General features: G+C 26.5%; 2 protein-coding genes across 11 annotated transcripts; both read left to right on the plus strand.

Moving 5' to 3' along the window:
• LOC107068498 (glycerol kinase 5) lies at window positions 1-6,132 on the plus strand. The gene is made up of 12 exons (XM_015324945.2): window positions 1-479; window positions 2,224-2,317; window positions 2,698-2,797; window positions 3,179-3,338; window positions 3,724-3,838; window positions 3,965-4,158; window positions 4,249-4,375; window positions 4,469-4,573; window positions 4,744-4,838; window positions 4,980-5,143; window positions 5,230-5,363; window positions 5,440-6,132. Exons 1-12 carry the CDS (start codon window positions 384-386, stop codon window positions 5,580-5,582), a joined length of 1,527 nt encoding a protein of 508 aa, XP_015180431.2. The 5' UTR covers window positions 1-383; the 3' UTR covers window positions 5,583-6,132.
• A 2,017-nt stretch (window positions 6,133-8,149) lies between these two features.
• Aldh-III (Aldehyde dehydrogenase type III) lies at window positions 8,150-23,057 on the plus strand. 10 transcript variants are annotated; one of them, XM_015324937.2, is made up of 13 exons: window positions 8,152-8,343; window positions 10,431-10,566; window positions 16,149-16,189; window positions 16,355-16,498; window positions 16,577-16,672; window positions 17,012-17,233; window positions 17,321-17,484; window positions 17,590-17,820; window positions 17,894-18,094; window positions 19,784-19,899; window positions 21,127-21,262; window positions 21,409-21,562; window positions 22,560-23,057. In XM_015324937.2, exons 1-13 carry the CDS (start codon window positions 8,341-8,343, stop codon window positions 22,584-22,586), a joined length of 1,671 nt encoding a protein of 556 aa, XP_015180423.2. In that variant the 5' UTR covers window positions 8,152-8,340; the 3' UTR covers window positions 22,587-23,057. The 10 variants fall into 10 exon arrangements, 9 of the variants coding, with proteins under 9 accessions (XP_015180429.2, XP_015180423.2, XP_015180422.2 ...); XM_015324936.2 differs by lacking the exon at window positions 19,784-19,899 and adding an exon at window positions 18,505-18,620 and having other exon boundaries at window positions 8,156-8,343; XM_015324938.2 differs by lacking the exons at window positions 8,152-8,343; window positions 10,431-10,566; window positions 19,784-19,899 and adding exons at window positions 12,384-12,726; window positions 13,016-13,182; window positions 18,505-18,620.
• Window positions 23,058-23,135: the final 78 nt, after the last annotated feature.

The raw sequence follows: 23,135 nt of genomic DNA on the forward strand, positions 1-23,135 counted from the left end.
AGTTGGGTCGTGATAAACACCTGAGATTCGATGGCTTTGTATAGTTTGTGCCAAAAAAAAAAGGACGCATATATAAATAAATTAGACATTAATTAATATTACCGAAGTGTATTTCAACGATGAATTAGAAATTTGAAAAAGTTTCAATATTTCTTGTTTATTTCACAATAAGCGTAAAAATTCGCGTTCTATCGTGAAATCAAACATTCCTCAATGTACTTTCGTTTTACGGTCACCATCTTACGACGACGAGACACCGACACCATCTGGCGACATTTAAGCGAAATGAAGTCGAGGTTGAACCTGTTGGTCCTATATACATTTGATCGTATCATTCATTACTTATTTGAAACTTCATCGTTTACGTGGAATTTAGTTTAACTATGAGACACATCGTTGCCCTCGACGTTGGTACAACTACTGTTCGCTGTCATATTATTGACGAAAATGCAAACACTGTATCATCCTCCGCCGAAAAGGTTTGCAATTTCTTTTATTTTCTTTGTTTTCGAATGTTTTTTAAAAATCATTTTCTCTTCCGCGCGTTTCATACTAATAGTATATATATATGTATATTTCGAATTGGCGCCGACAATCATAGTAACTTCCTTTTTAATATTATCAATGACAATGATTACTAATGTTGATTCGTTTATAACTTTATATGGTTCATATAACATTTCTATATTTTATATTAAATGTATAATAAATTAACGAGAGATTGGAATTAAAGACAATAAATTGATTGTTAATAGTGAAACTTACTCCAGTAGCACAAAATATTGAAAAATATTGACTACACGTGTATTTAATATTTGTCAATAATTTTTAAGGCCGGCGATACGTGCAAAATAAAAAAAAAATCGAATTTTTTTTTTCTCTTCATAAATAGTTAGTTTACCATCCTAAAAATATGCCTGTCAATTTTTAGAATGAAATTCGCATTATTTATTGATTAAAAATTGATTTAAGTGATCCGCCTCAACTTGGCGCTAGACGCAAACGCTAAACTTTAAACGCGTTTTTCTCGAAACGACTTTTTTCAAACTGTGCTGAAAGATAACTCAAAAATGGTTTCAACCGATTCTTATGAAATTTAGCACACATTTTCTTTACAGTATTAGCTTCTAGTTGAACTTTAAAAATGCCACAAAAATTGCTATTTTCGACCCAAAAGCCGTTAAAAAAAAGGCTCAAAAATCAGACTTTTTTGTCTGAGTTGTGGCAATTTACGATTTTTTGACTATTTTGTTTTTCCTTAGTTTAACTAGAAGATACATGTTTTATGAACACGCTCCGACCTTTTTTTTTTTAATTTTCGATTGCTGTAACTAAAGCTAAAAATCACCATGATTGATGCGTTTCATCGCGAGGGCCTCAGGAGATTAATTACTACGGCGGCCATTTTGAAAAAAATCAAATCAGGTTCTTATAATTTAATATGTAATGAATAAACATGCTGAGCTTCAAAAAGATTCATTTATTCCTTTCATTTTAAATAAGCTTCTTAAAAACGGTCAAAGTGTAGGCGTTTACACGTATCGCCGGCCTTAAAGTCATCAGATAGGTTTATTCGTTACAAAATAAAGCTTCTTGTACAGATAAGATATAATTAAATGCCAATATGCCAATTTTACAAATACCATCCAGCTAATCGCTTATCTTAACTATCCAACAAATAATGGGTAGTTAAAAGAAGAATAAATACCTTCCTCCTTTTTTCTTTACTTTTTAATAATACAATTGTTTTTTTTTTTTTTATGAACCGTCTAGTTGCATGAAGCAGAGTTGTACACTTAATATTTTTATCAAAAAAACGAGTGCAATTCGAATTAATTTTCAAATTAATATTCAAAGATAATAATGTTATATTTTACGTCAGCCATTACTTCACTTTGTTTTTGAAAATTTGTCAAACACTTTTCTTGTAGAAACGTTTTTTTTTGTTTTTTATTTTTAATCCTATTCCATAAAGAAAATAACTTAAGTACATGTGGGTATCCTTGAATGGATATTCTGAAGGTGGCCTTGAATAAAAAACTGGTCGTCGAACATTGTAAGATGACATTTGGATGTTATTTCAGTTATAGTCATATGACTGCATTCATATGAATCCAGTATATATTTACTTAATTACAAATCTTAAAGTTTAACGACTAATAAAAGAATAAGTTGACAGAAAAGTGAAAAATTTATAAAATTTTTTATTTCATTTGTCCACAGGTGGAACTCATTTGTTCAAAACGCGGTTACAGCGAGATCGACCCTGATTATTTTTGGAATATTATAGTAAAAACTGTCAAGGATACATTAGATGGTAAAGTAAAAAATAAAAATTACTAATTATATGCATAATTTTGCTCTTCAATTTGTACTAATTCATAACTTGTTATTTAACTTTATTATATTATATATAATTAACTTACACTATATATTTTTAATTTAATTTGTAATTTAATAATTATTTTTAGAACATTACTTACGTCTTATAAAAATTCGAAATGAAAATTGAACACGCCGATTATTTTTTCTTGTATTATTTTAAATAATCATTTTTGTTTTTTCATTTATAATAATGTTTTTTTTTATTTTTTTTATTCACAATTGTCTTAAGTTAAAATGAGATCAAAGTTATAATTTACGTACTTACTTAATTATTGTTCATTGTTTCTTTTTTTTTTTTTTTTTTTTAATCAGGAAGCGGACTCGACCCAAAGTCTTTCACCTGTTTTGGAATTTCGACGCAGCGTGGAACTTTTAGCTGTTGGAATTTATTGACTGGAAGCCATTATCATAAGTATCTTCAAATAATTTTAAATAAATATTAATTTTAAGTAGAAATTTAGTTTTAATTGCGTGACATTAATTTGTAAATTCGATGCTTAATTATTTTGTTAAATATTTCATTAATAATATAAATACAGAAAATATAGATCTTTTTCTTTTCAAATACTTACTTTACGAATACTACTTTTGTCCCCCACACTGTATATGTATATTATAATTGATATAATAATGTTTGTATATAATAATATTACAAGAGGAATAATCATTTCCAAGAATTCGTATAATTGCTATTAAGAAATTAGGTAGATTAGTAAATCTTGTTAATTCATTATAATAATTAATGAAGAAATTTAATGCAAGTTGCTTATTAATTTAAGTTATTCATTTACAGATTCATTACATGGAAGGATTTAAGAGCGGATTCTTTAGTTAAAGAATGGAATCGTTCATTAATAATAAAAGGTTTACGTATAGGGGCTTACATACTGTACCTATTAACGAGAAGCAATCGCTTCCTGGCTGGCAGTGTTTGGAAATTTATGAATACTCAGGTTTATTATTTACTTTTCTATCGCTATACGAATATTACATTTTTTCTGCGATATTTTCGAATATCTGTATCGAGAAAATTAGACAAATTTGCTGATTTTTTTTCTTTACTTTTCAATATAATTTCTTTTTTTTTTTGAAATAAAAATTTGAAATGTACACACATTTGTGATTTGATGTGATTAAATTAATCTAATTTGCATCATGCCTAACAATTTCTAATAGGATGTTTCGTAATAAACAAGGCCAAATAAGATCTATGAACTTTTTTCATTATTTTAATGTCCACTTCTGAAATGATTGCATTATATTACAAAACACCCTGCACATTTAATAAGTTTTGTTATTTATTGCAAATAATAATAATAATATCGTCATATATTTTAGATATCCTTACGGTTGCTTTGGGTTTTGCAACATGTACAAGGCCTAAGAGAAGCTATGATGAATGGCTCTGTAGCATTTGGCGATGTTAATTGCTGGCTTTTATACAAATTAACTGGTACGCTTTATCAATATTCGTTTTTCATATTCTGTTATATCTTAATATATATAAATTACGTGTTACGTTGTTTGTATGAAATACTTCATTCATATATGTTATTAATACATTATTTATTTTTCACAGGTAAACATATAATGGATGCTTCAAGCGCATCTGCTACTGGATTGTTTGATCCGTTTACTCTGAAATGGGCTGCATGGGCAATAAATATATTAAAAATTCCACTTCACATATTTCCTAAGATTGTTGATACCGCTGCAAACTTTGGGGTTACTCCGAAACACATATTTGGCGTTGAAATACCTATATATTGTTGTGTAAGATTTAAAAATAGAAATATTTTCTAAATTGGTTCGTTAATTATTCGTTCCTGTATTATACTTGTAATTATTTGTTTATAATTTTAGATGGCTGATCAATCAGCTTCTTTATTCGGTTCGGGATGTTTCAATCCAGGTGATATGAAGATTACAATGGGTACAGGAACTTTTGTTAATGTTAATAGCGGAGCAAAAGCACATGCATCCGTTAGTGGTAATTATAGATAAAAAGACATGAAAATCTTACATTCTATTATAGGTACTCGCATATTGAATAATATTTTACAAAAGTCAAATTAATTGTTAGGTCTTTATCCCCTGGTTGGTTGGCGTATTGAATCTGAATTAGTTTACGTTGTAGAAGGTGCATCGAATGATACCGGAATTCTTATTGAATGGGGAAAAACTCTTGGTAATTTTTCTTTCAATTTTAATATTCAAATTACAGAATAGATCTTTTAACTCTTTCGACACGCTTTCACTGTATAAATCTTATTCGCATTACCAACTGCAGGCAATACTACAGTATAAGCTATTTACGATAATATTTTATCATAAAGTTAATCATATATTATGTTACAGAAATTTATAAAGATGTAGCAGAAATATCGGATTTAGCAAATTCAGTGGAAGACTCGGATGGAGTATATTTTATACCAGCTTTTACTGGACTCCAGGTATAAACATTATTTACAAATAATTATTTGTAAATTACAAAATGCACAATATAATATATTATTGTAATCTAAATTTGATATTTTAATTAGAAAAAAAAATAAAATAAAATAAAATGTTGAGCATACAATCTCTCTTTGTAGGCTCCAATAAATAATAATACTGCGGCAGCAGGTTTCTTAGGATTGAAACCAACGACGAAAAAAGCCCACATTGTACGATCGTTATTAGAAAGTCTTGTATTTAGAACGTTATTGCTTTTTGATAGTTTTCGTTCAGAAACTAACTTCACGTTTAACAAAGCACGGTAAGGATAGAAACCTTTGGGTCAGATAAATAATTTTCCAAAGTTGAGAATGAAGATGAAATTAACATAATGCGTTGATAAAATAGAATCGACGGTGGAGTATCTCGAAATGATTTCATCATGCAATTATTGGCAGATGTTACGGGTTTGGAAATAGAGCGACCTGCCAATATAGAAATGTCCATTTTTGGTGTAGCGATTTGCGCTGGCTTATATTGTGGTACGAAAAATAGTGTGTGTATGTTACGTACGTACAGTAATTCAGATTACTAAAAATAATCAATAATTTATTTCAGGTATATGGAAAAATAAAGAAGAATTACAAAATCTTCGTAAAGTGGAGAAAATATTTAAGCCAAACAAAGATTCGCAATTACGTTATAAAAATACTATTACCGAATGGAAACGAGCAGTGGATCGATTTATAAACTGGTATTGATACCAAAGATTTTTAGTCATACTATAAATATTCATGCGTAGTGAAAATCTTGTTAAAAATAGCTACATTCCTAAAATATATTGTAAATAAGATTATCTATATAGTATTACGAGTATCAAGTTTAAAATACTCTTAATTTTAATTGATATTTACGTAGGAATTAATACATCGAATCATTAAAGATATTACAAAAGTCACGATATTCTAATGCAAAAATTGTAGTATAATGAGAGTAGATGAAAATCGATTTTTAATCAAAATAATGTTTTCGATCTATCAAGAATAATAATAATTAATTATTTAATACATAATATGTCACAGCTATATAGTATTTGTTATATTATATAGAAGTCATGCTTGTATGCGATAAAACATTCGCGAGTGATTAGTATTATTAAAGTGTTCCTAAGAAAAGTGCCTTTTTATATTGTTAATATATTTAGGAGATCTTTAATGATGATACAATTTTCATATTTTTAATGGATACTAAAGTAACATTTCGTTTATTATGTATAGTTTTTAAAAATAAAAATTGCCATATAGAACTGAACTTATTCAAGATAAATAATTCATTATAAAATGCAAATGTATTAAAGTATTATAAATTCATACTTCGTGTGTGTTACAAAACCAGTTTTTCCATGTCCCTATTGTACACTCCTAAATACACTGTTCACATGAAGCACGTAATAATATGAAACAAAATCATATTCGATGTATATTTTTGCAAAGTGTTTCATTCTTTATCGGAACATCTAAAGGAATTAGTTGCAACAGAAAATTCCTGATCGTGTTAACTAATGATAAAGATACCTAAGGATAGATTAAAAAAAAAAAAGGATATATTATATTTACTAGTTTACAACGGAGTTCCTTTCCTTTGACAAACATCCAACGATTTTGGTGTCTACCTAAGAATATCGTATTCGGCATTCCATCTTGATTACTAAAATTTAGAAAAAATGGTAGTTTTATTTTAGTTACCCCTACTTTAAGGTCATACTGGTGTTCTTTGGTGGGAAAAGAATTATAAGTGACAGGGAATGACTGTTGCAACTCAGTTGGTCCAGTTTATTCAGTCAATTCAGTTCTATTCATACTTATAATCATTAGGCGGACTCATATTCAATTGATCCGCACATAATCAGTTAAGTAAATTCAGTTCATTGGACAATTTCTGCTAATTCTTATAAATCAGTGGTTACTATTAGTAAAAAACAATGAAATTAAGGTACATAGCGATACAGGGGCTGAACACCACGTTGATTTGCTGTATAACGAGTATTAAAATATATCTTCAATTCATAACAATTGATGTGTGTTTTTTTTCTGAATCAACTCCTCCTTTCGCCCTTACAACGTGGAAGTGGAGAAAGATAACATTTATTTTTCGAGCAGAATGAGAAAGCACGTGCACAGTATGAAAATGAAAATCAGCCAACGACCGTACAATCAAACATAAAGTTACTTGTATCACACATTTAATAAGGAGACTAGTTATTAAACATTTATTTCATCACAGAATTATGATATTTATATTATCAGATATATTTTTCATTTCATTTTCTATTGATTTTGTCGCATTTTGTTTTTATACAATTTTTTAATCGAATTAATCGTTGCATTATAAAAAAATTAATGTTGTTAGTGTAGATAGTTTTGCAAGGTAAAAATGAAATAGAATAATCGAATAAATTGTTTCCAGTAGTATCGATTCGTGGGAATACATTTTGTCGGATGTATTGTTTTTAATTTTGGAGGGGAAAGCGGATGCGCCTATATATATATATATATATACATTTATGTATTAACATAATACGTATTTCCATGACTTCGTACATAAATTTGGATATATAAATAAAAGAGCAGTAAGTAAAAGAATTATTTGAAAAGTTATTTCAATTGAAAATTTGAGTAGAAAAATGTACGTGTTAAACGAAGTATGTGAAGAATTACAAAATATGAATCAAAATAATTTTTTGTGAATATTTGTAAAACCGTTATAAACAAGGAATATATACATATATACATATTTTGTCAATCTATTTATTTCTATATGTGAATTTTGTAAATTTGATTAAAATTGATTAATCAAAAATTCCAAGATTTTGAAAAATTCTAATAAAATGATTGAGTTCTATGATACAATAAAAATTATAATGTAAATTTAAGATATATCCTTAAACAAATATAATTTATTTTAAAAGTATAAGTTTACTTTCAAATTGATTCTAATTATAATTTTATTTGTAAAAATTCTGGATAAAAAAAATAAAAAAAAATTCTTACTTCATATTTTCTATCAATACTACATGAAAAATAATATTCCTGTATTTAAAATTGTTCACATATATCACATACGGTGTAGACTAAATTTTTGTTTATATTTAATGAAAAATCATAAAAATATGTTTTACGTTTGTCTTTGAATGTTTGAAAATTTCTTTGACTGACTGTATGCCAAACGTTTCCGTTTTAATTCAGCACAATAACAACTCGAGCTTGGGAATATTAAAAACAATGCTTTAGGAATCAAAGAGTGTTCGTTCCTCCGGCTTGAAGCGTGCACAACACACGTGTTCTACGAACCTGTTTTAAGTTAGTTTCAAGTTAGTCTCGAGCGACCGGTAAACATACCGCGTGCTCACAGTGCAACTCTGTAGTCCCTAAATCAAGATTGTGAATCTGACGGAGCGTCTAACCGACACCAGTTTTGGAAATTCTTTAAGAACGTGCTTACAAAAAGGATATTTTAAAAATGGTATGTAAATTAATCTTATTCTTTGATAATCTCGTTCACATTTCCTTCTTTTTTTCCCTCTTTATCCACGGACATAAATTTTAAATGCAACGTCATCGTTAGACGATCATCATTGTTTTTTTATTAAATTTAACCTTCATCACGATCCTCAGGTTTTTATATTGATGATTCTCAATATAACAAACAATACGTTATAAGTGGTTTCGATAAACATGCAACAAAATTGTTCAATATTATAAGAATTAATTTATTATTTAATTATTAATAACATATTTTTATTTGTAAGTCACTTTTCACGCGACTTATTACCAATAAAGTTTAATATTGTTATATATCATTTATATTATTGGTGGATTCGAACAAAATTATTATGTGAATTTGCTTTGATTTTTTTCCCCTATTCATCTCTATTTTCAAATAATGTGATGTTATCATTGATGGATATATTAATTTATAAATAATAATATTTTATTTAAAAGAAAAATAATTTTGGTGAATAAAGGTCTAATATTAGAAATGAACGAATTATTTCATTCGTTCGTATAGGTAAAATTTAAATTTCTAAATGGATTACGCGATGGAATTTATACAGCACATGAACGAAGAAGGGGAGATCAAAGATATATATATATATATATATTTACATATGTATAAATATTAGAGGGTAAAGTTGAAGGAATTATATTAACATACAGATATATAAAACCTAATATAGACAATTGGATGTGTTAAATGGTATTTTTATTCAATTTTTTATTCAATTACAATTTGAATAATTATTTAATGATTTTTCTTTTACAAAATTCATATTACGAAATAATAAGTAAATAATAAAATAAATTATGATCGATATACTCTTTTTCTTGATCTTTTTCAACGATTCCTTTCTCATTTACATTCTCGTCACGGAAGAATGTTTTCTTTTTCTTTTTTCTTTTTAAATGTATTTTTTTTTAAAGACAAATAATTAACATGAGAGAAAAAATAACGTTCACTTAGATTTTTTCGAGAAACCAATTTACGTAAGATGTAATTCGTACAATTACACCACAAGAGATTGCACGAATAAAAACCGCAGACACGCGACACCTGCGTCCGACTTGTGAGCGAATGTAATTTGATTAAATTATCTTGCATCAAATTCTATTCGGTATACTTTTCGACACATAATGAAAATAATATCATCGAGAAATTCGACTAATTGTTAATACATACGTTCATTTGACTAACATTGTCGCGAAAACAAATTTACTAAGGATACTTTGTCATAGATTATCGATGCTTTAGCGAGAGTTTTCATGTTTTTAATTATTGCATTTAATTATTGTAAACGATATTGTTGTTTTCTTTCTATTTTTTTTTTTTATATAAAAGATTACCTAGAATTATGTTAATTATATTTGTTATACAAAGCTAATTTCTTACTTATTATACAAATTTTATTTCTTACGCTATTTTTTAGCATCAAAAATATTTAATTAGTGGAAAAATTGTTCTATTCAAATTTATCTTTCGTTCTTATTTAAGATTCCTTTTAGTCACCTTGAATAAATGTAATAGGTCCATTACATGAGGAAACTTACCAGACAGGTTTTACAAATTTAATATTAATTTAAAGCCTACTTTTTAAGTCAAATTTTTTATTGAAATAACGTTTATTGAAAAGTATTTTTACCGCAAAGTTAAAATCAAGGTATATTCATCTTGTCAAAAATTATTTACAATATTTTCATGTTATTTATCAATTCTTATTTAATTTAACATTATTCCTATAAAATTGCTTCTTTTTTTTTTAACAATACATTCTTTTCTAGTATTTTTTTTCTATATAATTCATTTATTTCATAACATACTTTAAAACGTATATATTCGTGAATAGAAAATGTTCAGTACTTTTATCTCCGATTGTACCTCTCAAGCATCTTTAAACGTGAAGAAAAATAAAAAAAAAAAGAGATAAAACATTCTGACCTTTGACTATAACTTTGATTCATTTTACATAATTATCTACTTTTTCTACTTGTTTTTTTTTTTATTTTTTTTTATTGAAATAACGTTTATTCTTACGTAAATCTTTTTTTTCATAGGCGGAAGTTATCATAGATATACCAAAACAAATGGACGATGAATTAAAGAATGAAATGATTACGTCGTCAACAGTATCATCTGAAAATGATACTCGTATTGATCTTCAAGCAGCTGTAATCGACATTTCGGATTCACGTAAGTAGAATCAAATTTAACACTTTGTTGGTCGCTCTCACGTACACGTGATTAGATTAATATGAATATAAATTTTGACATGTAAGAATGTACGTATATGCACGTACGAAAAAAAAAAGATTAGGCATATAAATGTACATAGAAATATGCACGTGTACGTGAATACGAATAAACGAACATTTATTCTTATGGAATTATTTAAAAAATATTTACGTGCATATACAGAAAAAATTAAACACATAAGTACCTTCGCGCGCGCGCACACACACACACATATGTACGTGCACACAAATACGACAGACAAGTAGATTTGTTATCATTGAATTATTTAATTTAATGACGGTGTAAACTAGTTTGAAAATAAGATAGGTGATACATACTTATAAACTTGGTTAAAAGGAAAAATGGTCAGGGTTGTTTGTGTAAGTGGTGGTTAAAAGTTTTTCAATGAAGTATACCTCTATGTATGTATATTCAATGTAACGATAGTTTTTTCTTGTTGGAAGGACACGAAATGACGTAAAATGAGGAGGACGATACTTCATAAATAAGACAATAATTAAATATAATGTTAGTTTTACAAATAAGAGAGAAATTTCATTTTCTTTACATTTTCTTTTTCTTACTCGACGAATAGTCGTGAAAGACAAACCGACTAAGAATTTTCTATTCATTTGCAATCGTCCAAGAAAAATATTTCAAGGTAGGAGAGAAATCATATTTTTAAATAATTATTAATAATAACGAGAGTTTATTTTTATTATTATTATTATTATTATTAGTATTATTATAAAATACGCGACATTTATTATTTATGTGTGTCTCAATTGAAATTATAAGTGAATATTAATTTAACTGCATTGAATAGTTTAGTATTATATTTAATCAACGTATTATAGAAAAGTCCTAGCAATGCGTGACCGGGGACACCTAGTATATATACATAAAAACATAGTACTTTCTCGAGCGTATATAATAATAATAATAATATTTTTATCTAAATCCGAGTCTTACTTATAATTGGCATTTCTTGAAATATGCGGTAAATGTAATCGCTACAACTTTCACTTTTCAACTTACAAGGAGAGGTCGCGATCGTCCCCCCTTCGATTTTTTTAAAATTTTCCACACTTGTAGTAGTCCATGAAAAGATTCATTGAGTCTTTAAACTTGGTGCAAATATTCAGCCGTTTATGAAAAAACGTCAATTGAAATTTAACATAAATGTGTATTCCTTTAGTTAAGTAGTCTAGTACAAGGATCGGCAAACTGCGGCTCTTTGGATGTGAAGCTGCGGCTCTTTAGTTAAAAGAGTTTAGTAAAAAAAAAAAAAACATTTAAAAATCGTTCTGAATCGATTAACGAGGATTAGAGGTTTAAAATTTGTTGTTATTAAATATGAAAACTACAAATTTTTATTGTTTGAACTCATATTGGTAAATACTCTTAAGTAATCTTGTATTATATAATTGAAATGAATTTTTTAGTTAGTTTTGTAAAAACATTTTATCTTAAATTTTTATTATCAAAATAATATACATTTATATGAGTAAAGTAAATTTAAAAATTAAAAATAATAAATAATTTATAGAAATAAAGAAATACATACAAATGTAATATGTATTTATTTCCATTAAAATAAAATAGAATTTTTAGAAGTTATAGACGTGATTTATATATATATTTTTAGACTTATTTATATATATTAGACGTATATATGTATATATATATATATATATATATATATACATGCAGAATACAGCAGAAGAACGAACAATTACAAAAATCGATTTTTCCATACACCACGGTGGTAGGGATAATCCGACTCTGTATACTGTTTTCAGCATCATAGCATTTAATAACTATGAAGCATTGGACCAGTGTGTAACGTTTGTTTGCTATTAAAGTGTAAAACAAAAATGACGATTGTTTCGTGGCCACTCAAAAATTATTTCAATACGAGTTACACATCGACTGTTGTTATCCTTAAATGAAATGATTTTTTGTCTATACTTTACAATGATTTATTTATCACTTTTTTAAAGTTATTGAATTTCTGTGATTGTTTATGTCTCTGCAGCACAATCTGTATATATACATATTTTCATAAGTATCAAATTATAATGATACAATAAGTAGGAAATTTTGTGCAAAAATAAGGTAAAATTTATATGGTATTATTATAACATTTTCAAAGAAAATTTCAAAATAGTAGATCTATACATATTTACAACATATTATAATTCAATATATTAAATGTTTTAATATATTACAATATATTAAACATATCTAAGAGTTTGTTCTTTATGAACCGTATGCAAATATGTTAATAATTTTTTTTCTTTATATGCGTTCATTAATATTGTATCTATTAAATTAATTTAGTGTTTAATAAAGGAGAGGAAAATTAGCAATAATATTAACTTTTTGATTTAACCTAATTTAATAGATAGTGTATTCCTTTGTATCCGATTATTGCAATGGAAACAATATCAACGCTGTCTAATAGTACATCCATTGAGATGGATGTTAATCAGCATAAAGATGTTGACAAAAATCATCATTCTGTGAAAATTCTTGTGGAAACTGCTCGTACACCATGTTACAACGCATTTGGTAGGATTCATTTTCTCTAAATATTTTATCAAAAGATTTGCTTAAGGCATAGAATATTTATTGTTCTAGTATTTGTCCTGCATGTTATGTGTTAAATGAAGTCTTTCATGGCACTGCTATTTTGAATTTTTAAATTATTTAAGGACTAAATTCTATTATTATAAGATAGTTTGTATCGTATACAACACAGAAATAAGCAAAAATACAATAAATAAAACTTTTACATATTTTTTCAAGTGTATTTATACACCGACTCATTTTCTTCTTCAACGCACTTTCTATAAAAGAACTTTGCACTTGATTCTTTTATGGTATCAACATCTGATAGCATTTTATGATTTTGAAAATCTATTTTTCATCTTAAAGATCTTCAATATTTATTCCATCTATCTAACTCCTTTTATTTCTAATGTTTTATTTATTTTCTTGTTTTGTAAGCTTACAAAAAAAGCAATTTGAATATTACCATAATCCTTACCTGGTATTTTGAAATAAGCAGGTCTTCTTATTTTGTGGAAATTTCTTCAATCTTAATACTCCAAATTTTATTTTACCTTTTCATTAGTTTCTTTTTAATTAATCTTTATTACTTAACCTTACTTTTTTAATACAGTAGATTGCGAGATCATCATTTTTATAGATTATATTAATATTATTAATTCATATATTGAATATTATTAACATAAACATTTTTATTCTGATTATTCTGCTAGTATTTTCGCATATATTATTTAATCATTCACTTTCTCTTTTATACACCTAACATACACACGTGCAGCAACACAAACTCGATATAAGATGACGTTTCTATATTCCAATATCTATTTTCGACAGTACGTAATTTTATTCCAAAAATCGAACGATAATTTATGCATAGAGAGTAATTATAAATATTGGGATAGATTAAGAAACGTAAAAAACGAATTATTGCATATATTGGTCGGAAAAATCAAATAAATATAAACAAGGATTAAAAACCAGAACGACGATTCTGACATCTAGTGACAAAAAATTCAACTAATATTTATTTGAACGAACAGAATATTCCGGTAGACCTAATATATATATATATATATATAAATAGATAGATGTCAGAAAAGAAACATGATAAATACAAAACATTCGCTAAGAGTGAGGGGAAGAGATAGGTTAGGTTAGGATGGTAGGAGTGGTAGACGAGTTATAAACAGTAGATATACATGGAAATATCTTTCAGTTCCTTTTAAATGTGTTGAAGGATTGAGATAAGCAGTGAGAGAGAAAGAAAGAGAGATACGGATATATAAGGAAAGAAAAAAAGTAATCGAGCAGTTCTATTGTTAATTCAAGTTCTTTTACATTGCGTCGTATCCTTGGGTAAGATCGACATATTAAGTATACGTGATATATGTTTAATAATTCACTGCAGTTTTTCGGTTTTTTGTTCATCAAACGATTCATTGGATTTTTACCATTTTGATAGAAAATAATTATCTCGACTTCAATCATTATGGGTAAGTGTTGTATTATTTCTCCAATAAATTTTCAAAATAATCATTATTATTTCATTTTTGGACTCCGTTTCCTCATTACGTCGCAATTTTTTTATCACATTTAAGTATATTACGTCACATTCGTTTCAGAATAATTACATTTTTATCCAATTATTTTTCTTCATTTTTAATAGGTCCCGTGACTATATGTATCATATACTGTTACCATATATATTTGTCATATATAATATTATTTTAATTAAACTATGTATAAATTGCATATTAACAGTTTTAAATAATCAGTTAAATAATGAAAAGGATTTTATTTTGGAAGGAGTTTGATACGATGTTGAGAAAAAATTTGTACAAAATTTTGACAAATGGAATCTTTACTATTGGAATATTATTAATTTGGGTAATTATTGAAATAGTGTGATTGTAGTTTGAACAAAATATTTTATAACCCTTATTAAACTTATAAATAGATTATTTTATTAGAGATTAGAAAATAAACTAAATATCAATTTTATTTATGTAAATTATAAAACTCTTATATAAGAACAAGTTTTGATCTTAATTTGCATATCATAGCTCAACGATCTGGAATTCAGTTTAATTAAGAAAATATATTTACATATGGTTTACATCATATTTTTATAATTTATTTCTCATTGTTTATCTATTAAGATAAAGAAATTTTAATTTCTCATTATCAAGTCTATTTAGAGGAGTATAATGAAATTTTCAACAAACAAGAGATATTTTTAATGCGATGTGCTATTCTTAATGTGAAATTTTACAGAACGGTCGTCAATAGTATTGATAAACACGGTAATATTCAAATTAATTAGTTATTTATTTGCTTTATTTTACTATTAACTATTATTTTTATATATCGTCGCTATTTTTATTACCTTGAAGAGAATGAGAAACTAAGTTTCTTAATTGTATCTTGCAGTCTTATTGTATAATGCAATGTATATATTATATTAGCACTGGACATGTATATGCATTCATTTGGTATATCATTTAATTAAATAAAATATTAGTAAATTGTACACGTGTAGAATTATATCGTTATTATTTAAATATATGTAGTTATCATTTAATAGTTATCAAAGCATAGCTCATAAATCAATCAAGTTATTAAATTGAATATTTTGATATCACACAGTTTTGAATAATGTTATTAGACATTTTTTTTTTTAAGATTCTACATTTGATTTATATCTTATAATCAATCTTTATATTTTGTACTATTAACATTTCTTATTTGTGAGTTGGATGAAATCATGTTTTTATAATCAACCTTGAAAAAACTCGATTCTCTTCATTAAGTCTAAATGAGTATATTTTGTTTATCAAACTTTTCATCTAAGATCAGGTTCAAAGTACAGAATTTAATATTATATAATAAGATTATATATGTGTGTGTGTGTGAAAAATAATGTAAGTTATAAAGATAGATCTTCTTAGTCTTTTCTTCTGTTTTAGCACAAATGAATGGAAAAACAATGACAGCCAATTACGCTGATGTAAGTTATTGTTCAATTTATTTTTTATTTAATATCTTTGCAACGATGTTTACTTCGATATTTACTAAAGAAGATATAACAAAAGTGTTTGTTTTTATGTTTTGATAAGAATATTATATATAATTTCAATTTAATATTTAATTCCTGTAACAAATCTTTTTTAAGATCGTACAAGGCATGCGAGATACATTTTTTAGTGGTAAAACAAGACCATTGGAATGGAGAATAAAGCAATTAAAACAAATAATTAGAATGATGAAGGAGTGCACACCTCAATTTTTATCCGCATTGGCAACAGATTTAAGACGGGTAAAAAATAATAATATTCGTTACTTTATAAAGTTATTTATTTGTAATTATATATATATTCGTTTGTTCTTTTTCCAGAGTAAATTTGAATCTATGATTTTAGAAATTAATTATACTATAGAAGACATTAAGCACATGATTTATAACATTAAGGATTGGGCTGCTACAGAAAAGGTATTAGAAGAAATTGTTTATTGCTTAAATTTAAATATGTTGCAAACAATTATATACATATATATATGAGCCGCTTATTTTGAAAGTGGCCTACCTCCATTTATGTTCGAATAAAGATATTGAAGGGTTTGCGTTTCAGTGCAATGGAAAATATACGTATAAGATACTAATGAGTTATATTGCTTAAGTGTATCTAAAGGCATTAAATTTATATTTCCTATTAAAATAGTGGCAATTATTAAATGAATAATATGCGTTTTCTAACCACAAATGGGGGAAGTTAGGCCACTTTCAAAATAGGCGGCCCATATATGTTTTAAAAAAATATTCCTTTTTTAGCCTTCTAAAGCAATGATGAATTTACTCGATGGAGTTGAAATACACAAAGATCCTTATGGTGTTGTCCTTATCATAGGGGCATGGAATTATCCAATACAATTGGTCTTGGCACCTTTGATTGGTGCTATAGCAGCTGGAAATTGTGTTATTGTTAAACCCTCGGAAGTTGCACAAGCTACTGCTAATCTTTTCGCGGAACTAATTCCAAAATATTTGGATACAGTGCGTATTGTGGAACGTTTTATTGAATATTTATTTTTTAAAGAGAGCTTTTTCTTTTTATTGTAAATTTATTTACATTTCAAATAGGAGTGTTATCGCGTTATAACAGGAAGTGTAGTAGAAACGACTGAACTACTTAAACAAAGATTTGATTATATATTTTATACTGGTTCTACTAACGTTGGTAGAATAGTTCGTGAAGCATCTAACAAATACTTGACGCCTGTTACTTTAGAATTAGGTGGTAAAAGGTACGATTGTAAAATACAATATTAAATTTAACAGATCAAAAAAATTTGGAGTTTATATTAGATATTTTGTATATATTTCAATTGTATATATTATTATTTTTTTAGTCCTGTTTACATAGATAACTCGGCAGACATAAGTATAGCTACAAAGAGAATATTATGGGGGAAGTTCATCAATGTTGGACAAACTTGTATTGCACCCGACTACGTATTGTGTTCCACGGAAGTTCAAAATAAATTTTTGGAAGAAGCTAAAAAGATTTTGAAAGAGTGGTATGGAAATAATCCTAAAGAAAGTAACGATTTATGCCGTATTATTAATGAAAATCATTTGCAGTAAGTATATATGTATTTGAAATTGATTGAATTTATAAGTTTTACTAAGTAAGTTATATTATATTCTACATAGGCGTTTAAAGAATTATTTATCAGGCAATGGAAAAGTAGCAATAGGTGGTGACTATGATTTCGCAGAAAAGTATATTTCTCCAACAGTTCTTATCGATGTAAAGCCTACTGATCCAGTTATGCAAGATGAAATTTTTGGACCGATTTTGCCAATTGTTAATGTTGATAATGCTTATGAAGCTATTCGTTTTATTAATAGTCGGTGAGTATTTAACATTATAATATAGGAACTTTTTAGAAGATACATTTAATACTTTGACTGCCATGTTGGTTAGACATACTCTAGAGCAGGGGGTGAGCAACCCGCGGCCCGTTAAGCGTTTATTTATATTACAGATATTCTCCCGCTAATATATTAAGTTCTACCAAATTAATGTGACTTGTTCCAGACAAAATTTCCAAATTTGGATAGGCCTGTTGCTAAAAAAGGTTGCTCACCCCTGATCTAGAGTATCTTTGTTACTCTAGCAGTGATTCGTTTAGGACAATATTTATCTATTATAATTGCATAAATTATATAGTGCAACCTTTCGTAAATACAATCATATCTGCAAGTGTATATTATATTCCTTTGACAAACAATACACAATAACCTTTGTTTTTAATACTTAGCGATATCCCACTTGTATTATACATCTTTTCCAAGGATAAAGGAGTACAAAATTTAATTATAAATCAAACTAATAGCGGATCAGTGTGTGTCAACGATACAATATTGCAATATAGTGGTGAGTCAGGTTATTAGGTAGTAGATGTATGATAATTCTTGAATTACTCTTTGCTTGTTTGCTTAGGAATGGGTAGTGAAAGTTCTGTTATAAGTGTATATATAATTTGTTATGTTTAATGATTCGAATTAAAAATACTCTTGTGAATAAAATTAATAAATAATTTCTTTGTATTTTCAATTGATTCCGGAAGGAAAGTAATACGTGAACGTGGGATTTTTTGTTACAGGGTGTCCCCTTCAGATTGGTATGACTTGTTATATCATTAGTATACCTTTAAGATGTTGTCGTAATAAAAAATTAAATTAGCTGGCCAACTTGATTTAATATTTTATTGCAAGAACACCTTAAAAGTGTACTACTAATAATACCAAGCCTTGTACCGATTTAAAGGAGATATCCCGTAGTATTTGTATATTAATTATACATGTTTTTAGGTTTCTTGTTGTGAAGAAGATATATTGATATATTTTTCTGTTTCTGTATCAAATGTATTCGTAATTACGAATTATCAGAATCAATTAATAATATAGTTAACTGCTAATATACAATTTCTTATAGATTTAGCAATTACATTATAATCATTACATCTATTATACATCATTTTCTCTAATTTGTAAAAGATTAATTGCACTTTTGATTAGTAGTACATTTTTATGTACATTTAATGCAGACCCTATTTCCTAGATATAAAATAAATAAATTAAAAAATAAACAATTTAGAAAAATGAGATAACATTATTAAGTAAATATGTATTTATCTGTTTTTATTTTGATTCTTTCTTTTGCACAACTTATATTTTTTTTTTACTAAAGTCGTAAAAACGATAGTAAATATTTCTAATAATTTTAATGTAACATTTCAAATGAAACTTGGGTGAAGGATTTAATTTTACAGTAGTCAATTTATTTGTATATATGCATATATTGTTAATTGCATGAGTAGAGGGGTAGAGAGGAATATAGAAATTATGTGTAATGTTTAAATAGATATTATACTATTATAGATATATTTTTATTCTTTTGATATCATATTTTATTAATTACTTTATTTTAAATACATATTTTATTACACGAATATATTTATATACAGTTATTACAACAGATTTATTTGTTTATATATATGCATGTAAATATAATTTTCTTTATCATATATGATACAGGGAGAAGCCGCTAGCAATGTATATATTTAGCACAAATAAGGAAAATATATCTATGATTCTTACCAATACTTCTTGTGGTGGTGTTTGTATTAATGACATAATATTTCACGCAGCAGGTATTTGCTCAATATCATATATAAATCACTTGTGTGTATTAAAAGATTAAATACAAAGAAAATATGCACAAAGTGTTTTTAACTGTATAACAATAATGTTAAGAGCAGTGTTTTTTCAGTATGCTTCAAATAAAACAAGTTAAAATAATCATATACCTGATATCATTCAATTTTCAAATTATAGCTGATTTTTATCTTTTGGTAATTTATTATATAGCTTTACGGTAAATTTAAACAACATCTGGTATTTTTGAATAGTTTCTATGAAAATTATGTAACAACTCGTATAACATAGAACCGACTATAAATCGGTAACAAAGTTGTGTATGATTATATTAACTTTTTTTATTTTTATTTTAGCTAATTGTTGAAATTATCTCTGAAATGATGCCCACATATTTTGAAATGTCTTTTATATATATGTAGATACAATTTTTGGTTTGATTCAAGAATCAAATCAGACAGTTTTCTTGTGTGCTTAAAAATAGTTTTGTTGAATTAAAATGTATTACTAATTACTAATTTTGTATTCTATTTGTAGGTATTACTAATTTTGCTTTCTATAATGAAATATATTTATACAGGGTGCCTGAAGTTTTTTCGGTCAAATGATGTCAGCGTATGTTATGCACGGAAATAAAGAAAAAAATGTTATATAATTATAGGTCATTTAAAATTATATTAACAAGTTTTGATATAAATTGTAAATGTTCACATTTATTGGGCAATGGGATTGTTCTTAAACTTTCAGTCGATTATGTTTACCTTTTCGCAAGTTTATTTATGAAATTTACTAATTTGAAGTGATTTAGCAAATTCCAATCGATATCAGATTTTTTTTTTTTAGGTTTCTTTTCGGAATACTAACGTTCGAAATGTCGAAAGTATTTGAAAACCAAGAATATGTGGATATTCCTAATGTGTGTATGGTTTTTGTAAAAGAGTATCAACGCAAATTTCTTGGTAGAAGAATATCATGTTGCTTAGTGTTTCCGAATGTGTATTCGTGTTGTAATTTTTGAATATTATTGAAAAACCTCAAACATCCTGTATATTTTATGTTACATGCTATGGCTGCATGAAATTGAAATCTATCTTACTTATTATTCGTATCTGTAGTTATAGATAATTTAATATTATTTGTAATAATTATTATTTATTGTCGTTTTGTACATCTAATGTTATTTCAAAGTAATTTGAAATATTAATTTTCTTATATGGTTTTAGTTGACACATTACCGTTCGGTGGAGTCGGTAATTCAGGCATGGGTGCTTATCATGGAAAATACAGTTTTGATACATTTGTGCATAAAAAAGGATGTCTTATTAAAAATTTCAACATTATTGGGGAAAAATTGGCATCGTAAGATACAGATTTAATTTAATAATAATAATCTTTTATTTTCAACACCTTATCTATCGCTCATGATTGATTATTTTTGATTACATTTGGTAGAGTACTTTGGTAAAGTATTCAATAAAAAGTATATTCATTTATATCATTTATAGGTGTCGTTATCCACCTTACACTGATAGAAAATTAAATTTTTTGCAAATGTTGACGTCAAAAAGGCCCGACGTACCAGGAATAAAGTATTTGCCGCATTTGATAATGTTTGGACTAGGTGTAGTTGCTACTATTGGTGTCAAAGCTGCTTTTAAGGTACAAAAGACAGCTCACGCTTAATTACATTTTATTATACGTTAACACGCACTATACGTTGTTAATTAAAGTTGAATTAAATGTCAACGACACTTATCAACAATTATTATTTTATTATTTGTTGAGAGCACATTGCTTAAATAATATAATTTAATTATATTAAAATGAAATCCGATGTTGCGATCAATGTTCACACAGAAGGTTCCTATACCCAATAGAATTGGTGGTTGACAGATCTATATCAAAGTATCTTAATAGATCTATGCAATTCAACTACTTTTCTTATTATTGATTTCTGTAACACATTTTTGCTTTTTTTTCTTTCAAAACACATACTGCAGTAGTTCATATACACACTTATAAGTATATTTAATGAAATATACTGTATTTATGTATACGCACAATGTTATTTTATAGTATTGTATATCAAAGTTTATAAATGAAAACGTTTGTTATTGTAATCTTTTCAGGTAATAAACGTTGTAATTATTAAAGGGTCAAGAGTGAATAAATAATAGGTCGATACCATCACCCTATAAGAAAAAACTAAAATTAACATTTTTGAAATGACATATTGTTATATTAAACGCAGACAAGGAAACTCGACATTAAATAATACATATTCAAATCGTTTCAATGTATTTTTCAAAATATCAGAGGACCGTTACTGTGTTATTTTTTAACGTCTAACATTGATTAAAATAATAATTCGAAATATATGTCGGCGTTTCATAAAATATCTTCTTTTTTGTTTTTTATAGCAATGTCGTACGAAATCAAAGAGCTTACAATTAGATAATTTTCAAAATAATTCTAATATTATCAAAAATATTTGTTGCTATGTGTTTCTTTTATCTGTCTTTTTTAATTTTGTTAAAATTATTTATTCCAGTATTTAAGAAAGCAACCAATATCGTTGTAATCATTATTTTAAAATTACTATTATTTAATTTATTTAATGAAAACATATATTCAACAAGATGCGTAATATTTGCAGGATTTCTCTGATGAAGACCAGCTGTAATCATTATGATATCGTCAAAAATCAAGATCCTTGTACTAAATGGATACTGAAGTATACTTTAGCTGACAACAAAGTTTCGTTTAATGTTATACTTTCTAAGTAAAATACTAAGTAAACACTTCAAACGATTGCACATTAATAAATAAGTGCACGTTACTAACAGTCTTTTTTTTTTATATTTGTACAAAGTTAAATTGGAAGGCTGTGCCTATATTTTTTTTCTTCTTTTTTCTTTGTTTTTTACTCTTTTTTTTTTTTGTATTTTTACACCGTAACAAATGTATAAGGTGCCTTAGTAAGAAATTGTAGAGAGATTAATTATATCAACAGGTGATTAGGAAAAGTGATGAGATATTAGATTATTGCATTTTTAATATGGGATATAAGTTAATATATTATATAGTATTATGTTTTAACATAATGTAATACAAAATATTTGTTATTTTTAAACAATATATTCATTATTTTATATTTCTGGTGTATGTGAAAATATGTGATATTTTATTTTAAGAAGATACTAATTTTGATTAAATATTTTTACTTCATAAA

This window comes from Polistes dominula, unplaced genomic scaffold (genome assembly GCF_049000335.1).
Source record: "Polistes dominula isolate Pdom_NZ unplaced genomic scaffold, Pdom_raw_medaka contig_28, whole genome shotgun sequence".
In the NCBI taxonomy this organism is placed as follows: domain Eukaryota; kingdom Metazoa; phylum Arthropoda; class Insecta; order Hymenoptera; family Vespidae; genus Polistes; species Polistes dominula.